This window comes from Amphiprion ocellaris, chromosome 15 (genome assembly GCF_022539595.1).
Source record: "Amphiprion ocellaris isolate individual 3 ecotype Okinawa chromosome 15, ASM2253959v1, whole genome shotgun sequence".
NCBI lineage: Eukaryota > Metazoa > Chordata > Actinopteri > Pomacentridae > Amphiprion > Amphiprion ocellaris.
In genome coordinates this window covers 8,231,482-8,257,482 of record NC_072780.1, presented here as the reverse complement: position 1 = coordinate 8,257,482, position 26,001 = coordinate 8,231,482, and the positions used below count along the sequence as shown (strand labels likewise).

At 41.9% G+C, this 26,001-nt stretch overlaps 1 protein-coding gene across 2 annotated transcripts in view; it reads right to left on the bottom strand.

Moving 5' to 3' along the window:
• The window catches only part of znf704 (zinc finger protein 704), a 56,743-nt gene extending 32,026 nt beyond the window's left edge, over nucleotides 1-24,717 (bottom strand). Inside the window, exons 1-2 of one of the 2 annotated variants that reach the window (XM_023268764.3) lie at nucleotides 23,825-24,717; nucleotides 16,588-16,772 (exon numbers count right to left, since the gene is read on the bottom strand). In XM_023268764.3, coding sequence (XP_023124532.1) covers nucleotides 16,588-16,772; nucleotides 23,825-24,085 — 446 coding nt within the window. In that variant the 5' untranslated portion in view covers nucleotides 24,086-24,717. Of the gene's footprint in view, nucleotides 1-16,587; nucleotides 16,776-23,824 lie in introns of both variants that reach the window. The other variant, XM_023268763.3, reaches the window with a different exon arrangement.
• Nucleotides 24,718-26,001: the final 1,284 nt, after the last annotated feature.

Here is a 26,001-nt window from a genome sequence, read left to right as displayed (position 1 = left end):
GTGTTAACATCAACGGCGTCCTGACTCCGGCAACTTATTAGCTAGTGACTGAATTACTTGACAGGCATGGTTCAAAGGGAGCCCCGACGCCAAACCAACACGTGTGGTATAAGCTGCAAAACAAAAATGTTTTAATTGTAGCATTTTAGGATATACATCTATTGTGCCATAACTGGGACATTAACAGCTATGACACATGGGAATTTACATAACTACTATATACAAAAAGATTACCAAAAACACAGGTGGCCTCTAAGATATCAACACGCAGGTTTTTATGCACAAACACAGGTGGTCAAAGCAGGTTAGCGGAGCAGCAGTTCCAACTTCAGTTGTAAATTTGCACAGGATGCACCGTACAGAGTGTAGGTCACCCAAATTTTGGTATCGCTCAGAGCTCAACACACAATCCCTGTAGTTGCAAGACAGTAATAAGTTATCACCGTTAGCTCAAATACAAGCAGTTACAAACTACCTGTTTGCTAGTCATTCGTTTAATCAAAATCATTCTTTGCAGGCTTATGAAATGACACTACCTTAGTCCCATTTCCTTCTTCACCCGTTCTTCGTTCGAGCACCGAGGAAATCCTCTCCTCCAGCTACCTTTCACCTCAGTGCCTGCGTGGTCGCGTGTCCGTTACAGTGTTTGATGACGAGGGCGGCGGTGATAATAGGGGTTGTAAGAGCAGCATGAGTTTAGCCCCCGAGTCTTCCTTTCTCTCCACCTGCCCTCCTGACACACACGTACACACACACACAACCTGCCAATAAGTGCCATAAACCACGGACATAAACACACACAAGCACCCTTTTATCACTGCTGAGCTTGATTATAAACACCTTGGCTGTAACCGCAGCGGCAGATAGACACACGCCCACACTTCCACACACACCTCCAGCCCTTCAGCTCCCAGGAGAGCGATACACACACTGGAGGAAGGGGCCCCTTTCCCAATTACACTTTGAAGGAGGGGGTTAGCCGTGTCCGTGTGTGTGTGTGTGTGTGTGTGTGTGTGTGTGTGTGTGTGTGTGTGCGTGCGTGCGTGCGTGCGTGCGTGCGTGCGTGCGTGCGTGTGTGTGTGTGTGTGTGTGTGTGCCGGCGTGCACGTGAGAGGCTGTGTGTTTGCTGAAGGTGCTCATAAAACCTCTGGAGATTGAGCTGATGGAGAGCATTATAAAAGGCCTATCAGCCGGTCCAATCGCTTCACGGAGCCTCCAGGCAGGACAAAGGATCTGCCCGCCAACATTTACCTAAAGGCCTTTTACTCACACCCCTCCCCCTTTACTTTCACCGCTGTCCCCTTCTCAGTCTTCTCCTCTTCATCCACTATGCATTTGTTAACTGTGCATTATTTTTCATCCAGGAAAAGTTAACAGAGATGTGCTTTTCCAGCCAAGTCCTTCGTCACACTCCTAGGTCTACTGTACCGTAATGTTTGTTATGAAGAAGCAGCGAGTGAAAGTGTTGCCCATTGGCACCCTAATTGGAAAAGGGCAGAAAAACATCCCTCATTAGCAGTGAGACAATCAATACAAGTCATAAACATGTTTGAATGACCTTTGGGCTGAATTTTTTCTCGGCAATAAAAACGATGTTTGCGAGAAAGAAAAATCAGTATGAAAGGGGATGGCTGTGTTTGGGGGGGAAGGTCTCCATCAGCGAGCATCATCTCTGATTAATTTACTGCTGTGTGGTGTGAGGATGTGACACCGACCGTGAAGAGGCAGCCACGACAAAAAAAAAATGAAAACACAAAGGGAGAGGGCAGAGGGAGCTAGAAAGACCAGAGAAAAGAGCAGGAGAGAGAGTGAGGGAGAGAGCCCACCCCTTCCTTCATCCTTCTCAATCATGTCAACAAGTCCACACAAAGAATCCTCCGCTCCATTCTACCATATAGATCCTTATGGATGCATCACCGCTCACATTTATAAAAAAGCTAATTCTGTACATTGTTTTCCAACTCCAATCGAAACTTCTCTTTAGATTAACATACAAATTCTTTTGAAACTTCATGTATATGTAATAGATTAACCTGTCTGAAAATCTGATCAAGTTTGAACAGACATACAGACAATCCTTTTTATTTTTGTTCAAATCTAGCATCGCTATAAGCACAAGTTCTACCATTTGAAGAGGACAGCCTGTGCACAGGCGCTAAAGAACGGTTGCCGAGTTTCAGTCAAACTGTTAACTGAGGGGTGGGGACACAAAACTGTAATTATTGAAATTGTCTGCGGTGCAAATTACCCCTCTGTCTGACAGGAAAAAAACTCTGCACATGTGTACCTTGGAGAATTGGCGCAAAGGCAAAGGGTGGTCACAACAAATATCGATTAAATTTACTGCACTCTGTATGTTGTGACTATTCATTGCATTATTTCTTAAAACCGTGCTCTTTACTTTTAGTGTCTAAAAAGAACACAAAAGAAGACATAGAAACAGGGATGCTGGCAGAAACAGCAGGTTGCATGAGAATCAATAGGTTGTACAAACAAATATAAATGCTTCACATTACAGTTGCATCATTGATTGCTCTTTAAATGTGGAAGACGTCAGCATTCTTCAAAGTGTAGTCTGCATCTTGGTGTGTTGAGTGACTTCAACAAACAAAGGGGTTTGCAAAATGTGCCGCCAAACATAAGCATGAACAAAAACTGCAGAGAGTAAAACCCTTCAGCTACATAAAGGGGTCTGGACTTCTGAGCTTCAGTCCCACCACCTGTGTATGCGCCGGTATGCCGCTCACGTCTTCAGCACTAACGCTCCAAGCAGCCGCAAGCGAGGCAGCAAATTGATGGACAGCTTCAGCCAGCAAACGTGCCAATTGTCACTTTGCATTCAACTCTATGCTGCATGTTTTTGCTCACAACAGTCTGCAGTCAAAAGGTAAACAAAACAAACTTAGGCTGCAAATATCATGAAATATAACAGAGTAGAGAATGCCACTTGGCTGTGTGTCTGTCTGTGATATCATAATCAGCTAGAAATGGGGGATCATTAACCTTTCCTGCGGGGGTTAACTGCAAATGATTGACATATTTGCATACTTAATTGGAAATGTGCACGTGGGTGTGCACTCTGTGGGTATAGAATCTGCATGCATGTTCAGTATACTGCATGTCAATTTGTCTAACTTATTAATTACAGCTTTTTTGAATTTAATTACAGAAAGTGGACAGAAGACTGCAGCAAATTCTCAGAAGTGTGCGGGCAGATTTCAAAATTTGAGGATGTTTTGGCGGTGAAATTTGACAGCTGTTTGTCAGAGAAAACTCAGACAAACAACTTGTATATGTGTCTCGCTGCGTTCGTCGTTACACGCTCGTGTAAGTTAGCCACCACTGCCTGTTCTCCAACGCCAGCACACAGCTCAGCAGCGAGCTAACATCTCTCTCTGTCAGTTAGAGGAAAAACACAGTCACATACACACATGTACAGAGAGCAGGCAGTGGAGAGAGAAGACAAAGGAAGAGAGGGAGGGCTAGTAGAGTGTGGGAGGGTGGGAGAGACACAGATCATGGGGGAACGAAGGGGGAAATGAGCGGGAAAGCAGAGATGGAGAGAGCAAGATAGAATACAGAGTCAGGGGAGGTAAAAGCAGGAGGGGAAAAGAAAAAAAGGAAGGGGATGGAAAACAATATTAGAAAGCTCATCTGTGCAATTAGAGAACAATGATACAGATGGAGGGAGCAAAAAAGAAAGGGAAAGCAGTAGGCAGTGAGAGGAAAAGAGTATTGTAAGTGGGAGAAAGAGAGACAAAGGAGTGGATAAACAGGTAGAAGGAAAAAGTGATAAAGGTTTTCAGTGTTATTGTTTTAATGAAAGATCAGTGAGACATTTTCTCTCATAAAGGAAGACAAACCAGAAAAACATTTACCTCAGATCTACCATATAAAACCGGCCAACAAATCTGACGTATTCCCAGTGCAACAGTATTCAGATGAGGGAGGATTGTGACTCTGACTGACATGCAACACGGGGAAAGTCAGCAGAGGGTATAAAAACAATAGCTTCTTTGAGAGAAGTTTTTACTCGATGAAAGAGTGTGTGGTTAAAGTTGAGTAAATCTGGAGTATTTTATTCAACTCCACGCACCCTCCAACAAAGACCTACTACAGAGAAGCTGGAGGAAGCACCCATGTTTACATAGATGTCAATAGGGGGTCATGAATTATGCATGCTATATGGCGGGGTGTGCCTATGTAACATGGTGCATGTTTGCCAGCTTAAACTCCAGAAAATGCTTTGGTGTGTCTGTCTAATGGGGGTGTTATGTTTCCCTCCATCAGGGCTGTGAGCCTCAAATGGCTGTGAGAGAGAAAATAAAAGACTTAAGAGAGACGAAGGGAGAGAAAGAGCGAGCGAGAGAAGCCCCTGGTAAACACATCCATTTTCAGCTCATAGTGAGGTAATACTGCCAAATCCACCACGACATACACACTCAGGCGCACATGCAAAAGCACACACAAAGTTGTGCAGCTCAACAGCACACTGGCTTGGCTGAACATCGGAGTCCCACCCGACCCAAACCCCTTAAAATGATTGCACGCGCACACACGCACACACACACACACACACACACACACACACACACACACACACACACACACACACACACACACACACACACACACACACACACACACACACTCTCTCTCTCTCTCTCCAGCACACATGGGACTGAAGTTCAGCATGTGGAACCCAAATCAAAACAATAACAACCTCATCTGCAGATGCTGGTAGCTCACGTGACCGAAGCTACTAGCTCCCATTGTTTACAGGAAGGGGACAGGAGGTGAGGCGGGGTGGGGGAGGCAGGCAGGGAGGTGATGAATCTACAGTTTGGGCAAACTGCAGTTTTGTTGATATTAAGAGCTCTCCGGTGGTGGGGGTGGTGTAAGTGTGTGTGTGTGCTGAGGAAAACAGGAGATGGCCTGAACAACATCTCCAAATGGGGGTTGAGGGGGCAACTGTACCAGCTGTCTTCTGAATTCCAGCACCACCCTGAACATTAACACCCCCCCACCCACCCACAGAGACCCACACAAAGACGCTCTCATGTTCTACCTCAAAGCTAAAAGTGTCACTACTGGCTGTTTACCCACTTACAAGCTGTTCTGTACAGCGACAAGGGACAACCTGAAGATAAGTAGATTTGTGAAAAACTAACCTTTACCTTCAGGGGTTGTGTGTGTGTGTGTGTGTGTGTGTGTGTGTGTGTGTGTGTGTACAATAATCATGCCACTGCCTGCCAGCTTGCAGGTGAAGCTAGTGGAGCTAATGACAAATGTCTTTGAAGAACAAAGGACAGCAGAGTAAAAGAGAGAGACAAAGAGAAAGTGAGTGTGTGCAAAAGAGAGAATATTACACAGGACCCCTACAGAGAGGGGATACAACAATCAAAGCTTTATCTCATTTGAAGGTTGGGTGGTGTGTGGCAAGGGCCAATTGCGATTTGATGCATTTATGATGCAGCTGGGGGTCCGACATTTAAAGTTTTAGCACCACAAAAGGAGGCTCGTGCATTTCAGTGATTTCTGAGGGAAAGGCACAAGGTCCTGAGAACAAAAATAAGTGAATAAACAGAAATGCTAAAGTTGAAAATAGCACAAAGGCATGCTAAAATACTAATGTTTGTTTTAGTACAACTATAGTCATTCTACAAGCTCGTAATACAAAGTTTCAATTTAAGAAAAGACAGGAATGTCAACAGTGTCTCTTACTTGTTGTTAAGCTCAACTGTATGTATCTCTGGCCAAGTCAGTGAACTAAAAACCCAACAGATGATGGATTACGTTTCACAATTTATCTTGGAAGTGACTGGTCTGTTATTTACAGTTCTGGTCTGCTGCCTACTCGCAGCTTTAGATCTTACTGGAGACACCAAAGACCATGGAAGCCCCTTATTGGATTAAGAAGTAAAAGGATATTCCACTGTTGTCCTAGTCGAGAACACTTTATGTAGATCGGCCTCAGCAGATGGTCCTTAGATGTCAGATTGGCAAATGGCTAACTTTCAATTAACTTTATCGCTCCCTCCTCACAACATACGGTCTTTTTGTTGAAAAAGACATCTGTGGGGTAGTTTTGACTAAATGTCTGGCTTATCTGACTGATTCGACAGCGTCGAACAAAACTCAGTGGAGATGCTGCCTATCAAACGGCTTTCTCGCTTCTTGTAGAGTAAATTACATTTCCACCATTAAGCTTCATTGTACCAAAAAAAAAACAACCCAAAAAATTACACAAATCTGCACAGAAACATGCTTATTATCACAACTTAAAGTTTGTATGGCTATCGCTTGTGTGAAAAATGATCTTGTTGAAGGTGAAATTACATGCAACCACATTAAACACATTATAGCCTCTCCCACAGTGTAAATATCTTTTATACATCTGTTAGTCCAGAAGGTGCGTTGATACCACATCTGGGAATTAACACTTGTGTAGACACCATGGCTTTGATTCATTACATGAGTTAGGATCACACAAATGCACAGTTTAATCTACAAATCTGGTGAACCACTTTAATTCTTAGAGGTTGTGACTGTGCAATGTACAGGAGCGTGTTCTGATAAACTACCTTAAATGGTTTTACAGCCTGATTACGATTCGCACATTCACTCATTTGTTTTCGACATGTGTTCTTTTGACTATAAAGAGCTCTTTGGGAATTTAAGGTCAGTTCTCTGTCAGGCTGATGGTGCGTCCTGTCGTTTCAAGCTGCTAATTAGCAGGTAATTTGTGTCCTTATGTGGTCAATAACTCAGCTCTCATTAGACTAGTGCAGAAACTATTGGATTGTGGTGGTCAAAACAGTGTTTGAAGGACTCGGGATGTGTGCAATTTCTCTGAACGGCTACGCAACCCAACAGTTTTCAGGAGTGCAGAGACACCTGTGTTCTGACCTGATATGACTCAGAGGGGTGCCAGGCTTCCAGCATGTGAGAAAGAAAGAGAGATGCTGCTGGTGAGTAATACGGCAGCGATGATACATTAATCCTGTGAAATTACTACATCCATAACATGTGTGTGTGTGTTTGAGTAAATGCCCTTGCAAAAACGTATACAAGTCATAAATATGAGTATGCATACACAAGTGCTCTGATAAACAGATGCACTGAACCGTAATAAACAAGCCATCCTACGCCATTCTTCACAGCATTTTTCCACATTTCATTCCAAGATGACAGACTCTCATCTGGGGGACCAATGGAAAGAATCAAGGAATAGTTTGCTTTCAGAATGTGTGCCTGTTGAAGATTATGGCAAGTTACTGAAGCACACCAAACAGTTTTCACATCACTTCCCAGTTCAGCGTCTCAATTTGATTAAAAGTACATTTAAGGGGCTCCCCAGATAAAATATGTGGAGAGCAACTCATGGGAGAGAAAATGATATGTTATGTTGTTAGATGGGCCTGTCATTGAATTTAATTTGCACTTATCTCCCTAGATTATGACAAAGAATAACTAATGTTCTCCTGCAAACTGTCATGAACAAAGAAGGAAAGCCATTATAGCATCTGGTGTAAAGTGGGAGGTGCTGGCAGTCTGCAAAGTGAAAAGTTGGAGTGGTGTCAAATGATGGACATTAGCGCAAGTGAAGGGTAAACACACACAAACGCACATCGAACTACACATATGCTTCAACGCAATCACAGGCATCTCCACCCTACCTTCACTGGCGTTTTGTCACACCGCAGCCACTCTGCTAAACTGCGATAAACCTGATGTGTGACACTCAAATTAAAAGGGGGCTACAATTATGACACCCTCATGCCGTGCTCTTAATTAGTACATCTCCATTTTAATTAATAAACCCTGTCAGTCTGACAGATATCAATAATTTAAAACATACAGGCGCTTCAAAATTGATGGCCATAATTAGAAATAACGTGGGGAGGGGGTACTTCTGCAGACTGGGCTTGTTTTTTAATGGGTTAGACTTGAGAAGCATGTCGCTTCCCCGTTGTGTCACAATGTCTTTGCCCCAAACCAAAACTTTGCCAGGGTCAGCACAGGATTATTAATATTAAATTATGGTAGGGGGTGCAACATGATCAAATTTACAAACCTTAGGCTGTATAATTTGTACGCACGATTTGTGCTTTTATTGGTTGCTGTTGGAGCATTTATTCTACAGTCCAAGAGATAAGATTCTTTTAAGCAAAAACAACCAGGAACTAAACATTCTATTTGGCTGAATGCTACCAAAAAACACAAAAAATTGGTCTGTAATAAACATAAATTATTGATTTACACAATGATTTATTCCAAACAAGTTACCTGATTTAAATTTATTAGAATTTATTACAAAAACAATAAAGCCAAAGTGATCAAATAACATAGCAAGGTCCAAACAATATATGAATAAATATGAAAAAAAAACATTTCCAACATAGAATTAGCAATAGTCCTTGTTTCAAAGTGACAGCATTCTGTCATTCAGACACTTAATTTTTACTTTAATGGTCTTCATGACTTCATCCAAATGTATTCACGAAAAGTGAAGGAGAGTCACACAACACATGGGATTGGACAATATATCCAGTGATGTATAATACATAATGATGCACCGATAACCAAAAGATTTAATCTAGACTAGCTGGAAATTTATCAGACCGTCTAAATAAATAATGGCCTGGTTTATCTGTGATTTTCTAAACAATGAAAATTCTGTCCATGTGTGACGATAGTCTAAAGTAACACTTTACAAACACTAAAATAAAAACATCCCAACAGCTGTGACGGCGCTCGACCTGAGGTCGACCGCTATGTAACAGACGATTTAACCGTCGCTTATGAACTGAATCAGGAGGCTCATGTCTTCCACGCTCTCACTGATATATTTAGACCAATATTGGTGCTGAAATGTGGATAGAATTATTCCCTACATCACTTCATACACAAATCAAATCACTGTCGCTTGTGGGTGTCTATCCGTTAATGTGATGAGGTGCAGTTCAGACTCCCACCTTGTGAAAAGTGATGCAGAAATGTGACAAGGGCCGACAGTGTAAGACTTGTTGCTGTGACTTCTACTGAAAAGTGATCAGGGTGTTCATTAAGACAAGAGGTTTTGTTCTTTATGTCAGTGCATAACCTGTGTGAAAAGGTTTTTACACATATTCCAATTATTTAAGAGATTACATTGACACTGTCTGCTGACTTTACCACACAGTTTTAGGTCTGACTTTATAAGAGAGTATATGTAGCCTCATCACCTCATTAGTGCTTCTGTTTGGACACAATGTGAGAAGCTTGCCACTGTCATCAATTAGTCCCACCTCGTATATGGGTAGATGACCATAATGCACATCCGTCAATAGAATCAATTAGAGCTTTTCTTTTCCTGCAGCACTCTGTGCCATCAGTCCATTAAAGCTGGGGACTATGGATTGGTCCTAAGCAGCAGAGGGCTCACAGAGCCAACTGCCACATAAACATTGGCTTTGAGGCGAAAAGCGATTGGACACAAAACTAACGTATAGATACAACAACAGCAATGCGCGACAAATTAGCATATTAGTGACATTTTCTGTGAGGCTTTAGATTGATTCATCTGTTGATTCGTGACATCATTGCTGTCACATCGACACATTTAGTCACGCTTCCCTGACAGCCATAATGAGTGTTCAAACTCCCAAGAAGCTGTGCCATGTTTATTTATGACATCAATAACTGCAAATAGATTTGTGCTGATAGCTTCAAAATGAATTCTGGGGCGTAATGAGTCACTTCTGCTACTAGTCATCAGCAGTGGACATCTTGAGCGTCAAATACGTTTTTAAGAGAAACAGCACGCAATGAGGAAGGCTTTTAAACTGCATGCAGTGAACCTTCAGGTTTAAAAAAGGTACTGATGTTGTGAGATCCTTTCTGTTGTCAATAACTAATGTTGTAATTAGTATGCCAGATGTACGCCAGTGAACTTGCAAGTAGCTCCTGCTTTAAAGTGAATGTAAATCCTGAACTGGGATCACAACAATAACACACATATTGCCTACCCATACTTGCCAAGGTCCATTGCTTTGGCAAGAGATCACAGTGAATTTAAGGGGACCGTCTAATTCATGGTTAACCATTCCCACACTCACCCTAACGGATATTCAGCGCACTTAATTAAAGAGCCGATTTGCATATAAATTTAAACTCACAATTCCTCTCCCGTGGCATCACAGGTGGTTGTTTTCTTGGGAGCCAGACCCCGTCGAATGAGCTGGTAGACCAACACTATGTGGCTCTCGCTTGTGTGCCTCAGATATTGACAAAGAGTGAAGGCTTTTCCTTTGATTAGTCTATGTGTAATAAATCTAAAGCTGAGTTAACAGCAGGGTGGGATGGATTCATGAATACTCAACTGTTACTGAGATTAAAGATTCACAATCAATTTAGATGCTTTTCAAGCCTTGAAAAAAGTAAATTACAGTGAATCCGGCAAAACAAAGCAAGCCAGTTTAAACTACTTTCTTTAAGGCGCTTGTCAACAGCAATTGTCACGACCTTGTAGAGATAGAATGACCCAGGAAACATTGGTGTGATACTTATGTAATCCATATAGGCCACTGTTTAATACAACACGCTCCCTGGAAAAATATCCTTCATGCTCGAAAATCGCAATGACACCCTACAGCACAGAGGGAGCTTTTTTCCCCTCCTGTGCATTTATTCTTCACGACAAAGAAGATCTCATTTTGTCCTATTACACTGAGTTATATTATACCGAGACACCAAAGATGAAAAGTGGGAAGCTAGAGTACGGGTCTGATATTTCAGCGATGCACATGATAGTCACTGCGCAACCCTGACACAAATTAGATCATATCACTCTAATCTTAGCATGTTTACACCGGTTAGCTGATACTCTCAGAATTGATTTTAAGATTTTGCTGATCGCTTTTAAAACATCAATGCACCTGGTACCGAGATATGATCAGAGACCCTTTAACCCCACATAAGTCAGAGTCAGGACCCTGCGGTGGTCCCTACCGGCTGTTACAGAGCTTAGACTTTTTCTATTAGGGCTCCTGGGCAATGAAGCAGCCTGTTATGATGAGCTCACTATGTGCATTTATTGAAATCTCCTCTGCAACCCTATTCTAAGTCTTCTTCTACAGACAATAGTGCACTGGAAAGACCCAGTAACAAACATCAGAAAATTCTACAGCACAACCTTCCCACAAACAAATGCATTCTTTCCAATTTTTTCTTAACCCATTTATTTGCTATTTTGCTTGTATTGTAAGAATGTAGTAGATTCATTGTCCTCAGAAAATGTTGCCCACTAAAGATGTCATTATGATATATTACATAACGTTTGGAGTTTTGGGAGCCATTATTAAAGCACAAAAACAGGAATGCTCAATTACACAAGTTGGGCAATGTCGTCTTTATGTAAATAACAAGCACATTTCAGTTATTTTCAGCTGTATGTAGTGAGGCCAATCAGATTATCAGAATATTTGACTCAGTAGATTGCTATGGAAAAAAAACATCAACATTGAATTGCATAATAGCACATTGAGATTAGGAGAATGAGACAGTGAATGAAAGGGAAAGAGAAAAAGAGAGAGAGAGATCATGGGAGCTGTCTTTTCAGATGGTAATCTCATGGTTCTTGGACTCCACTGGCATCCAAACCAGCAAAACTGTTTTCTTTGGCAAGTGCTGAGCATCTCTCTCACTCTTTCCCTGGCTCTCTCTGTCACTCACTCTCTGGAGAACCTCATGCAACCCTTACTCCCCTCCTTTCTCTTGTTTCGAAACTCGAACGCCCTCCTTCACCACAAACACAAACACATTGTGCAAATGGAGTAAGAACTATAACAGTGTTCTAAAAAGGTAAGAAATGCCCATAAAGACAAACAAAACTACAAGCAGGAGGGAAAAAAGCAGATTATGAGCCATGCCACTTTATCAAAAGACAAATGATAAATTGACAGTCCCTCTGGGCCTCTTTTTGTCTTTGGCCTTGTTCCATGTGTGAGTTGGCTGATGCACCAGGCTCCAAGAGCAGAGCACATGGTTGGCTCAGCACACTGAACTGGGTGATCTGCAAACACACTGATCAACAATAAAAATGATAATAACAAACTGCTTGGTTTTGGCATAAAAACTGGTTTTGAAGTTGGTCCTACGCAGCCCCACCAGATTGCGTGTTTCAGTTTACAACTATGTGGAATGGTCATCAGTTACCATAATCAAATTACATGTGTTAACTGTGGGCTTGTATATAAAAAAAGAAAAAAAAAACATCATGCAGGGCCAGCAAAGGGTCTGGTCATTTACACAACCATGAGTAACCTCAGTTGACGCTAGGAAGGGAGGGCTGGCTGCTGGCGGTCTGAAAAGAGAAGGTTTTGAACTCTCAGATCTGTTGTTTTGGGGTTTTGCAATAATAAGCAAAGTACTCTCTTGATTTCCCCTTCAACTAAGGTTATACTTCACTTCCCCTGCTAGCAATTAGTCTCCAGAATGCTATTTGTCAAAAGCCAAGCCATTCGTTTCCACTGGTCTGCCCCCGCCAGCTCTTGTTACAATTGACTGTTTCCTGCATAGAGAAAACATAAGCCCTTGGAGGAGGGAACAGGTCCAGCAGCTGCTAAGACCACAGCCTGACAATGTGTAGAGATATCCGAGCATTCAGTAAAGATAGAATCACACATAAACATGGCATAAACAAATCAGAACCTGCCACAGTGAGCAATTTCTTCCTCTGTATCTCGAGACACAGCACATTTATAAAATGATTCATAAAGGAAACCATTTCTTTGGGCATTTGGGAGTTGGAGCTACACTGGAAATAGGTCAATCATGGAATGACACCTATTGATTTTTTGTGCAAAATCTGACGAAATGCAGGCAAAGTAAATGTGCTGTAAACAAATACGATGCAAGAAGCTACTCGATAAACTCAGCTGGACCTGCTGACAGAACCATGAAATGTAGTTATACAAAACCCCCGAGGTCCACCATCTATATGGCACACTGTCATTTTTCCTCTACTTTCCCAATGATTGCAGACAAGGCATTCGGGTCCTTCAGTGACTCCCGGTGAAGTAGGAAACCTATTGTATTCTGGGTTGCAAGGGATCTGGAGAGCCATCAACCAGCAAGGCATTTTCTTGGTAAATCACCAGCAGAGAGGGAACTTTTCAGAGTGCAATTAACAACCTCAAGGTCATACTTCTCTGGAGAGTTAGCTCTGAAAAGATCCTCAGGCATTCTCTCTCCTCTCCCTTTTTCTGGTATCTTCACAGCTACACTCTTACACATGCTCTCTTCATCTCCTTTACCCTCTTCTCCTCCACTATTCACACTTACATTTCCCTCCTTGTTTTTCTAGTTCTCTCTCTTCCCCTCCCCACCATTCCTCCTTTCTCCTTGCATCTCTCTCCCTCCTTTTCTCCATTACAGATAAACGCTACTTTGTGGTCACTGGTGAGACTATATCTTTCCCAGAGCTGGAACAGCTCTGAAAATCGGTCGCAGGTGTGCAGAGGATGAGAACCATGGATCTTAATCTTGAGGCAATAATGGTGCTGTGCACTGAAGAGGTCACTACAGGGATATCTGAGAAAATATCTCAGGCTCTGCTCCTAAGATGTGGCAACAATGAAATTTCTTAATTGTGCAAACACACTTTGTAAACTGGGCTGAAATGGATTTTTTTAAAGTCTGGCTCTGCAGTGTGTTTGATTTAGTACTTGACAAGCACATTAGATCGTTGGATTTTGAGTACCAGGCTTTGAAGTGCTACACACTTCCTTAATTAGATGTCAAGTCTATGCTGTTCGACTTTTCATTAACTCGTAAAAAGCCTGTGACATTAAAAAGGGATGAACTTGCTTAACTTCAACTATGAGGACATTTGGAACCAAGAAACATGTAGGAAAGGACTTTAATGTGACTCGTAACTTCTACAAAAACCTGAAGAAACCCAAATTTTTAATCCACATAACTGAAACAAGATTAAACAGCAAACTCTCTGACCCCAGGGTTTCTGTCTCTCTTTACTAGGTGACTATCAAATAAAGGTAAAACACAGAAAAGCATTAAATCATTAAAAAAGAGCAAGAGATAAAATACGGGATAGCTTAATATTATAAATTTTTAACATTTGAACAAATTTTACATAGAACTGGGCCTGGGAGATAAATATTCACCTGTGACAAACACTTCTTCAATAGCAATTAGAAAACAGCTTGATACAATGTTGAGTAGTTTCACTTAAATGAAGTAGATGTAAATCCCCCTGAAGGTGCATAATGAAAACGCAAAGTTCAGGTCCATAACAAATCCATAGTGTGCTTACTTGGCTCATGATAGCCTACGATATCTCTTGATAATGAAGGCCCTTAACCCTCCATCCCTGTCCCTGTGGATTCAGTGTATGTCTCCCGATTTGCAATAGTCTGAGGCTGCCTGGGCCTCTCCTTCCCTCCATGCACGGCTGCAGACCTCCCCTGGTGAAAGTTACATCAGTTGGGACTGGCAGTTGCCTTTGCAGCTTGTGTTGTCTAAAACTTCCAGGACTCTGTGAGGGCTGACGGACTTGACATCAAGGTGTGCATAAAGGCAGGTGGGAGATCTACATCTGATGATACCCAGTCCAAGCCAGACCACAGCACAGTGCAGAAGCTTCAGCAAGTAAAGAGCATCAGTGGACTCCAGGGTTCACTTGTTTTCTGTATTTAATGTATATCAAGGTGAGATGATTCTGATACTCTTGTTTTTTTAAAAACTTTTTGTGCATAAATCAATTTTTAAGCATTTTTCAATCTTGTGCTAACATAAAAATTTAGACTTGAGTACCTTAATTAACAAGCTTAAGAGATTACATTCAAAGTGAAGTAATAAAATTTGAATTACACCTTTATTTCTCTTTGTCTTTATTAAAAAACGCTCAATAAAAATGATCAATAATTATCGACATCAACTGAAATGAAGCACTTTATTGTGATGAATTTTTCAGCTGTATCGTCCAGTCCGAAAAAAACACATACACAAAAACACACCCCATTCAGGATGTTCTTGATTGTGAAAAGGGTACTCTTCATCCACATAAACTTCACATACCTGCACTTACTTTTTGAATTTAGGCCAGAAAAACAACTTGGGTGTGCCTACACTAATAACTGAAAAGATGTGAAGCTCATGGTCTCCCTCAACCATTATATTAGGATTACTGCATATGAGTTAAATTCTGACTTATACGACATTCTCTATGTTAGATGGCCTCATTAGGAGGATAAACAGGAAGTAGGTTTACAAAGTGTCTGTCCCTAAGCTACGGCAACAAGCTGAACTTGTACAAGAGCAGCGAGATAATCAATAAGCCATTCCACTATAACCATATAAATATCAATATTATTGCAATCCCTATGCAAGGAGGTAATTATAGTGGGGCAGGTGTAAAATTTCTGTCTAATCCATGTCATAGATTGCATTTAAAATGGCCAACAAGAAAGAACTGAATCAATGATTCATCAGCAAATAACTATTAAATTTCAAACAATGGCTCAGGATGCAGTGATAAAGCTGTTCAAATGGGAGATTTTTACTGTACTTTTCAGCCAGTTGCCATTGATTGGACTCCTCCAGCAGCATGAAGACAAGTAATGGGGAGTGATGTTCGATAACAATGCAGTGCTTTACAAGGTATTAGTGTTTCACATCTAATAGTGAAAGAGTGTTGTTTCTTTATTAGATGGCATTTCATTGCTGTGCACTGCTTCCTATTAATGTTTAATTGCCCTGTTGTGGACCGGCTTCGGTGGCGGATTATGCTGACCATCTAAAAATAATATTTGTGTGCATGTTTTGGTGTGGTATAAAGAAAATCACTGAATGGGCGAAGGAACAGTTAATGCATCATAACATAATAACTGTTTCCATTTGCATAGGGTTCCGTGTAGCATAGTGCAAGATCAGATGGATTATGTACCACACTTTTAATAAAATGTGACAGCAATGGATGATCTCCCGCACAATTTTCAAGTATTTGTTTGAAAGGCTACAGTATCCAGTATTTCTATAGTGTCTTTGCTTTGGAGCATGAAAGACAATCAAGAGGGTAGCTGATGATTTACCCTGTGTTGCACCACTTTTACAATTTGGGAAACCACCAGAGCCGTATCATTTAAATAACTGAACCCACAATTGCTTCTGCAAGTTACGGCAACTGCATGGGACTCTTCCAAAAATGACATGTTGCACACAACTCTTTCATATTTAGAACAGGGACAAAATCTTAGACTAATCCTTGTGCTATGTGATTAACAATACATTAATCCCATTTACATACAGACAGCATTGATGAGCAGGGTATAATGGCATAGGATAAAATATATATGTAGTAAAAGAGGATTCCTGTCAAATCTCATTGTAATCAATGCACAGCCAGGATGGCTTCAGGATCAGATGAAAAATGGAATGTCAGCCCATATAAACTCTGTCCTATTTGTGAGATGACATATCTATGTCATAAACTTTCAATGAACCTTGCATATATGAACTCAAGCCAAATTCGCTCGAGGAAGAGACTACTCTGACTGTCAGGCTTATATAGACACATAGTCCTACCTGGCATGAGGGACGTCAATGCTGGAGGAGACCACTTTGCGTTTCTGCTCGAGCAGAGACACTGATCGGGTGTCAGGGTCCCGGTTTACACGCTTGCCATCCGCCAGCCGCTGCTCCTCCGCTGCCTCTGGGCTCAGGCAACCACCCTCCATCTTATGGCCGTCTGGAGCTCCGTTAGTGGAGCTCTGCTGTAAAGAGACGCCAAGAGGAATAAGTCAATGATTGGGTCAGAAATGTACATGAACAAATTCGAAACAGTGGAAGTGTAGGAATGAGCCACTTCAAATGCTGATGCAAAGTTGTGCAGAGTCTGGAAGCAAAAATATTTTTTAAAGACACCGACTGATGAATTTGTCATGCAGCTGTGCTCCAGGAAAAGACAAATTCTTCAAAAGGTGGTCCACTGTAATCATTTACTACAATCATACATAATTGCAGAAAAACAATTATGTAAAGAATGTACTTTTTCAGCACAGTTTCAGATAAAAAGGTGAGATCTGTGCCTAGATGGACATTTGTGGTGTGAGACAGATGCTGATCACCAGGATGCTGATTACCAAGATGGTGGTCTGGATCGTAATTCCAGTTGTTAACATGTATAAATAAGTTACAAGCATTCGTCAACATAACCCTAAACAAGGAAACTGCAAAGTAATGATCAGAAACAAACTGACATAAAGGACGTATTATAAAATGTTCTTATTTAAGCTTCAAACATCCCAACCATCACCACCCTCAATCGAGACAGCAAATCTGCTTTCTGAAAACCTTGGGAAAACCCTGACTTGTAACCTAAATTTGAAGATTCTAATGCTTACATTTGAAATGAAGGAGTACATGGTCCAATATGGTTTAAGAAAATTTCCAGACTCTTGTGACTAAAAAGGTCTTTGCAAAACAGACCGGATAAATTCCAAAATACACAGCAGTCAGTTCCAAGTAAAGCTGTGTTTTTTTTAGCTCCTGTAGACATTTTGGAGGTATGAGGTTTCCATATAAAAAGAAATGCCTTCTCATGAGCAAAAATTAAAATCAAACTTTTATTTTACTTTAAAGTAGCCATCTGTGATATAATGCACAGCTTCAGTGTGGCTTTTAGCCTTTAGATAAAAATATATGCATTTAAAAAACTTCATTAAAAAGTTCATATTTTGAAAAGGATTACTATCGCCAATCATGTGCTGTAAGGCAAGAAAGCAGAAGACTAAAAGTTTTCTAACACGGATGTAAATATTGCGCAATTTAAAATATTCACAAAAATCTCCCGTGGGTCTGCATCAGGAAGGAAATGCATTTGCAAGTACTTTTGAAAAGCATACCATAGGCAATTAATAAATCAATTTTTCTGATTCCACTGCAACCGTATACCAGTTTGTGTTTAAAAAGAAAGAAAAAAAACTCCTCCGGCCACAGATTCAGCTGGACAACACATGAATACTTCAAGCCTAATGTCGAACACAACTGAAAGCACACAGTAGATTAATAATGTAGCATAACAGCAACACAATAAAGGACCATTTAAATTTTTTTGTTTGTTTTTGGTCACATTACTGTAAGAAAGATTGCATGAACTAAACTTACATGTAACTGTAAGCACACAGAATAATCCAGTGTTTGAGTTTGACATAAGCCAGAATTTTCGGCACCATGTTTCTAACAGCAAAGATAAAACTGATTGAAGTTCAAGACACAGTTGTCCACATCAGGTAATCAGCACCAATGGCTCTCTTTGTCTGAGTATTTCAGGCATTTAGGGGAACTGTTCTGGCAAAGGAGTAAAATCACAAAACGTGCACACACCCTTAAAGACACATGCAACAACACACAAACACACACACACATACTTCACAGAGTAAGACTGCAGAGATAATACAGTCCTGCAACACACTGACACAGACAATCACATAGGAATGGCACTGGTCCAATCTCAACACTTTTAAAACGCCTACCTGTATAGGAATGTTAGGGGGGAAAAAATCCTCTATTCTCTTACACAACAGTAACGAATAACGTCCTGCTGCACATGAATACCTGCACACACCTACGCACACACCAACACACACATACCCCTTTTCCACCGTGCTGGTTCCAGTGCCAATCCGGAGCCAGAGCCTGACATAGCACCAGTTCTACTAAGCACCGGCTCCACTTGCCAGGACCACTACTCTGCAGCTCGCTGGTCCCATCCTGCAGCTCCTCCTCTCAACAGACCAAATCAGGTAAGATTTGTTCAGACTATGCAAACATCAGCATGATCAATATGTTATCTTTTGGCCCATCCTAAAATCATAAAACACATTTACTTTAAGTTGACTGTGTCCATCAAAATAGAAAACAATTACTGACAACTAATACTTTTTTTGGTGCTTTCATGCAGGAGGAGGAGGAGAGGTCAGAGGAATGGTTCATGGAACAGAGCTGGCCACTGTCATGCTCCAGAACATCCAGAGGACGGATGAAGATTCAAACACCTTGGTTGGACTGATGGGACGCATGGTGTCGGTGCTGGAGCGACTGTTTCAGAAATAAACTGCATTATCCACTACTTTTGCCCTTTTCTAGAAAAAAAATATTTTTTTTGTAAATTCTTTTGCTTTTTAGTCATTTAAGTTAACTTGTTTTGTATTTTTACACTTGCACTTTGGGTGAATAAAAAGAAATTTGTGATGAGAGACGCATGTTTTGTCTATAATCTACAGAGATTTTATTCAGTGATCAGTGTACATTTCTATGTACACACATTTTGACAGACAATATGTTGTGCTTTTCAACCATATTATTGAAGTGTGCTTACATGACGTGTCTACATACACTACTTACAAAAAGTTATTCACTTCAACGGTGAAATTTATGTAAAATGTAAAAAGTTCATGCTATAGCAATATTAAATCATGGAAGTAGGGCATTTAAGTAGAAGCATGCAATAGTGATTTCCTCACCTCAAACTGTTTATTGAAACGCTAACAACAGTGGTGGGTAAGTCACAACAAAAAACTGTTAATGTCTCATGACAATTTTTGCCAATGGAAAAGCAAATCGGTTCTTAGGAGGTGTGAGGTGTGAACCAACTAAGCATCACCACTGAACTAGCACCTTGTTCTCCTTGGCGAAAAAGGGGTAACAGACATCCGTGTATGTAACTGAAGCCATCAGGCTCTTAGAAACACATTGAGAAAAGGCCAGAACACAAGCAGAGTGACACAGGCAGCTGCCCACACCAGTGGAGTGTTGAGGAGAACGACATTCAGGCCAGTGTGTGTGTGTGTCTTTGTGTATGTGTGTGATCTAGATCTTTTTCTTAAAGTGCTGTAACACGATTAGTCTTGACTGTGGAAAACACCGTAGTCAATCACTCACACGTGCACACACATACACGCGCTATGAGAACAATTTACTTTGATTAATGAGGTTAAAAAAAAAAAAAAACATGAGAAATTAGTATCGAGTATCGCTCATGACAGAGGCTGGCCGCGTGAACGCTCAGTGGTGCACAAAATGCCCTGTGAAAACACAGACTTGAGTAAAACAACAAGATGGATTACACCGGCTCGTGGAAGATTAGGTGCTGTGTGTACGACAAGTGTACTCTTCGGATAAAACCCATGAGCAAGTCCTTCCTTTCACCAGGATTATGAATTATGGCATTTCACGGAGGCAGGAAATTGTGAATCATGCCAAATCGCTGGTGAAATGTGAGTTGCATATGTCAAAGCTGATGTGCCTGCACACAGAACAAATATTCTGTGTTCGTCATTTCTTTATCTCTCATTCTGCTTCTCTCTCCCACTCTAAAACACACAAGCTTATAACCCACTCACTGGGCAGCAGCCTGTGACGTTTAAAGATTCTTAGACTTTTACAGGTGAAAGGTCATAATAAAAAATGTCATAAAATCTCAACCGTGTCTTTTTACTCATGTGGTTCTTTGTTGTTGGGAAAAACAACTGCATCAGCACATCTGCTATTAATGATTCTGATTAGGAAAGTTAATGATTCATTGATGATCTCATGCTGCATTTAACATTCAATTTTTTAATTTACCATATATCTTCATCTCTGAATTTCTTGGTTTATACTGAAATCAAAGTTTAAAATTGCTATTTTCAAATCGTAAGCTCTACAATCTTGCTTGACTCAATGTGCTACTCAAACAGCCTGAAACTTAACAATTCATGATTGTACTTGAATATTACTGAGCAACTGGAGAGTTTAGACCAGGGGTGTCGAACCTGCGGCCCGCAGACCAAATCTGGCCCTCCAGGGGGTCCAGTCCAACCTGGGTAACAACTTTGTAAAGTGTAAAAATTACAGAGAAGACATTAACTGAAAATTGTAAATTTGTAAAACTAGAAATTTTAAATAATTTCTAGACCATGACAAGTTGTTTTGATCATAAAGTAAAATACTAGATTGCTCATTATTCTTTTGTCACTATGTGTCTCATTTTTGTAATAATTTGTCTGACTTTTGTCATTTGTCTCATGTTCACTTCCTTTTTGCCTCACTTGTGTTTTCTGTCTCATTTTTGTCATTTTGTGTTTCACTTTATTCATTATTTTGTGTACTGTTTGTGTCGTTTTACGTTTGTTTCACTTGAGTTGTTTGTCTATTTGTCGTTTTGTTTCTCGCTTCTGTAATGTTTTTGTCTCGTTTGTCCATTGTTTTGTCACAAAAATAAACAAAAAGGCACTTTGAAGTTTCTGTCATTAAGGTGGGAGTTTTGTTTCATGTCGTTTATCTTATTTAAGAGTTTGACACACTTGGTTTAGAGACTGAAAAAAACACATTTGCATGGCCTCAACAAGGGACAACTGCATTATTCTATTCAGACTTTTAAATGTTGAGATAAATTTGTGATTATGTTTGGTATCAGAAAAATATTGTTCACAAATGTACACCTGGAAGTAACTCCATAAAAAACTGCAATTCAACTGGCATTCACAATATTAATATTATCCAAAAAGTCATAATTTTACCCAAACACTTCAACCCTAATGCTTTCTGGGGCAATAGCGGACTATATGACAAATGATATGAGTTATTTTGCCAATTAAATGCAAACACCTGAGAAGAACACTCACACTTGCATAATATTAAGAAAAATGTATTAATTTTTTGTTTAACTTGTGTTTGTGTGCAAATAACAGGCACAACACATATATAAACACATACACCTCCTTTACGATTACTCATATATTTCCAGAGGGGCGCCAGCATCCAGACTTGACCCTGTGATCGCTGTGCTTCATGCTGATGTTGCTCAGCCAACCAATGAGGACAGCCAGCACTGGCCTGCCTGGGATCACCGCTTCAGAACAAAGAGTCACTCAGCTTCTGTCAACAAGCTTGCTTCATTGACTCCCACGTTGGCGTACGATCAACACGAGCAACAGCGAAAGACACCAAAAGCTCCGGCACAACAAAAACAAGCGACGCCTCTTTATTACCGAGCGACAAATCGCTGTAACTTCGCTCACGCAACACACACTCGCACAAACCAACAAGTGGCATCCCTCCCCTCCCACCCCCCTCCACTCCAGAACAGGGGGCATTGGTTTGCCATACCGGGCACAGAGCCAAGCATCCAGATTCTTTGGAGCATGCCACCCGTTGCCAACCTGGGGGTGCCCACTTTGTTGGATGCACAGCTGCTGCTGCACAAATGCTCTCACAAACAACCCCTGCTCCAAAACTTTAAGTAGTCAGATCTCACTCATTAAATGTATAAATACACATTAGAGGAAAATCACATCCGTGTTTTATTCCGCCCTCACGCACACAAAAAGCAACACAGATGCACATGTGAATCCACACACACACACACAGAGAGAGAGACAGACACAGAGAGCGCAGACCCCTCCTCCTCATTTTATGGCTTATTTTCGACCTCAGTGGGAATTGAGTCGTGCTGAAAGAGACTTGACCATTGTGCTGACAGGACTACACTCTCAGCCTCAGCTGCACTACTCCAGCCTGCACCGGTGACTGTATTGTGCAACAGCTTTTGTGAGTGCAGCACTGTATACACCAATGTTCAAATGCAAAACAAGAGAAGCCAAGTTTACGTTGCATTTCCCACTGCTCACAGATCTGACACTTCTCCATGCAGAGCTGTCGTGCTCGGCTGTAAGGCTTGACATGCGTGTGTAATGTTTCAAGTAACAGTTTACAACTTCATTTACGATTTACAAGCATTTCACACGGACGAATAAAATTTTGAGGGTTGCTGCTGCAGGAAACGTGAGTGATCCAGAATGTGGAAGCAATCATTTCAGTTCTGAAAATTAAGATTAAAGACTGCAGCTGTGAGTTACTTCAGCACCAGCATCAAAACACAGATGAACGCAAGGAGGCATATGAATCAAAATGTGAACATAAAAAGCTGTTGTTCCATCACATGCATTCCTCAGTCACTCCCTCACTATAAAAAGGAAGGAACGCAACACACCACACACACACTTCCTCTTATTCCAGAAACAGTGCTTTCATCCAAGAAGCTGGATTGGCTTCTCTTCCCCACACAATCTTTATGTGAGGCCATGTGACAGCAAAGCATTCAGTTTGGATTTGAAGGCAATTAGGTCATTGCTTGTCCGGACTACAAATGTAAACATCAAAACTTAGTATTTTCCCTCCAAAGCCGCAGGAATCCCACATGATCTATTTATGAATGCTTTTAAACAATAACAGCCTTGTGCAGAACGCTCACATTCAATATGCAATTTGGGAGACAAGCTGCATCATCTATGAATGAAAAAATCTCCCCAAATATAATAGATTTTTTGAGTGTAAATGTGCAATTAAAGGCAGCATGCACACAATTAATGTGATATATAAGTACAAATGTTGTGCACAAAAAAAAACGACCCAGCTCTTTACATCAGCCCAAAACGCTGCAGTCAGAGCGTGTTTGTTTGCCTCATCTTACCCACCCACTAGCCCACATAAACATTGCGCAGGCCCTATCAAGCCCTTTGTCCCATATCTCTCATGTCGCCAAATGTCATGACAGTCCGTAATTTGATGCAATATGCACACAAATCGGCGTTGCAGCTATTCTGAATGATGCAGGGTTTGTCCCCGGTGGTTAAATTTGCCATCAGCGGCGGCGGCAGCAGCGGCGGCGGTGACACCGTTAAATCCGCTCCGTGCAGGAAGCGGTTAAACGCTGCAAAACACCGCACAACAAAAACAGTGAAGCGCTGCCTGCCGGCCGGGGCCCTTCCCCGCTACCCACCTTCAGGCTGGACTTGAGCGGTCCCTTGGCGGCGGTGTGGTTGAACCCCGCGGCTATCTCCTCCTCGGAGAACTCCTTGAGGCTGCCGTCTTGCATGAGCACGGTGTAGACGCTTCTCCGGGCTCCAGCAGCCGAAACGTCTCTGTTTTCCTGCTTGACAGCCTGGACCACTCCTGTCACCGGGGCACCGTCCCCGGTCGGACTCGGCGCATAAACGCGGCTGCCGAGGATCGAGCGCTTCACCAGACGCCTCGTATGCATGTCGAAAAAGTGTCTCGCTGTGTTCAGAGCCGGCGACCCGGTGGATTTAAATCATTAAACGTCGAATTATAACCGGTAAACAACGTCGAGAAAAACACAAAACCGCAGCGGGTAGACTACGCGCTCCAACAGCCCTGACAAAATGTTAGAAAGCGGCAACATACTCGGAGGGAGAAAACTCCAAGCCGCGTCCCGTACAGTCGCACCGAGAAGCACCGAAAGCTGGGGGACAACTTTGAATCAGCACCCGACGACAGCCCGCGACACGAAAGCGATTCATTCGCCGCTAAACAACCTCCACATCCAACCGGCTACCAATCTTCCTCCGTTCAACCCGTTTGTTTTCCCCACTGCGAGCTGCGAGCTGCTGGGGCGGCCGGAAAACGCGGACTAATCGCTTCGTCCCGGAACCGAAGTGACATTTGTACACGATTAAACAAAATGGCGGCTGTCCGGCGGACAAACGGCTCGGACGGGGAAGAAGGGAAAAAAGTGCGTCGAATTATGTCACTCTGGTCGGTCCTGAACGTCGAAACTCCAACATAGGAGGTGAAAATGGTGCAAAATACAACAGTTATGTGACTCCAGCTCCGGTTCCTGAGACCTCCAGTCCGTTTCCAGCTCCCACCGAGCAGAGCCTCTACCGGCGGAATGCTGCCTGTAAACATGTGCGGTCCGGCGGCCAGGGCGGGCTGCAATTGGACGGCGCAGCACACGCCTCCACAAGCCCCCACCGATCCCCTTCTCCTCCGACAGAAGGTAATGCAACTCGGGAAGATGCTCCATTCAAAACAATGACGCAAGGATGGATAGGAAGCCAGAGGGGAGGGAGTGTAGCGGCGGGAAAGAGAGGCAAAGGGGGGGAAATTTAGGCTCCAGAAAGCTAAACTTCCGCCACACAGAAAGCTTTATACTGTAACCCAGTTCTACCAGAGTGTAGCCTACTTTTCAGGTGCCATGGGACCTCTAATGTCTTCTAAATCAAATGGGCTGCTGTGGTCTGTTTTTGTGAATGTAAACACACAACAGGTTTTGAATGTCAGAGCTTTATTCAGTTTTATTTAGGTACCGGCAGTTCACAACATCTCAGTGCGTCTTCGTGTAACAAGGTGGACATCTTTCAATATTATGCAATGGAGAGGATCCCAACAAATGCAAAAAATATTTTTTAACAAGCTTTGGTGACTGGGAAGAAAAAAACTTCCTGCAGAACCAGGCTCAGGGAGGGCAGACATCTGCCTTGACTGGTTGGGGTGAGGGTAAAGGCGAGAAAAAGTAGTTTACACAGTCTCCAGATTTTTGCAGCTATTCCTCCTGCTTTGGCTGCTTTTAATTAGGGCTGCCACAAACGACGCGTCGACGGATCGCCTGAGCACGATACGTCATCAAAAGCGGAAGTGAGCGCGCAATGCAACAGAAATCACCGTCCGAGTGGAGCGCGGAACACGCATGGACATCCGCGCTGTATCGTGCATATATAGTATATGCACGATGCGGCGCGGATGTCCGCGCTGTATCGTAAACGCGGATGTCCACGCTGTATTGTGCATATATAATATATGCATATACTATATATGAGTAGACACAGTCAGGTGACAATCTCGTGTCACCCTGTTCTAAAAAAGAAACATCAAGTGCGATCTCACAGCATATCACAAGTTCCCGCTCGCAAAGAAACGCAAAGAGAAGTGATAAATGTCTCTCTTTTGATTCGAAAGTTCACAGCGCTTTGATAAATCAAGTTTACCAGGAGCCTAATTCATTCATCGTAATCATCACCAAGTGTGGCAGAGAAAATATACCAAAGAATGTTATCGCAGTAACAAATGACCTAATTAATGTCAAATGTAATGTTTTTAGAAAAATCCTACACGGCATACAATCCTTCTATAAGACAGCGCCCCCGTGAATAAAAA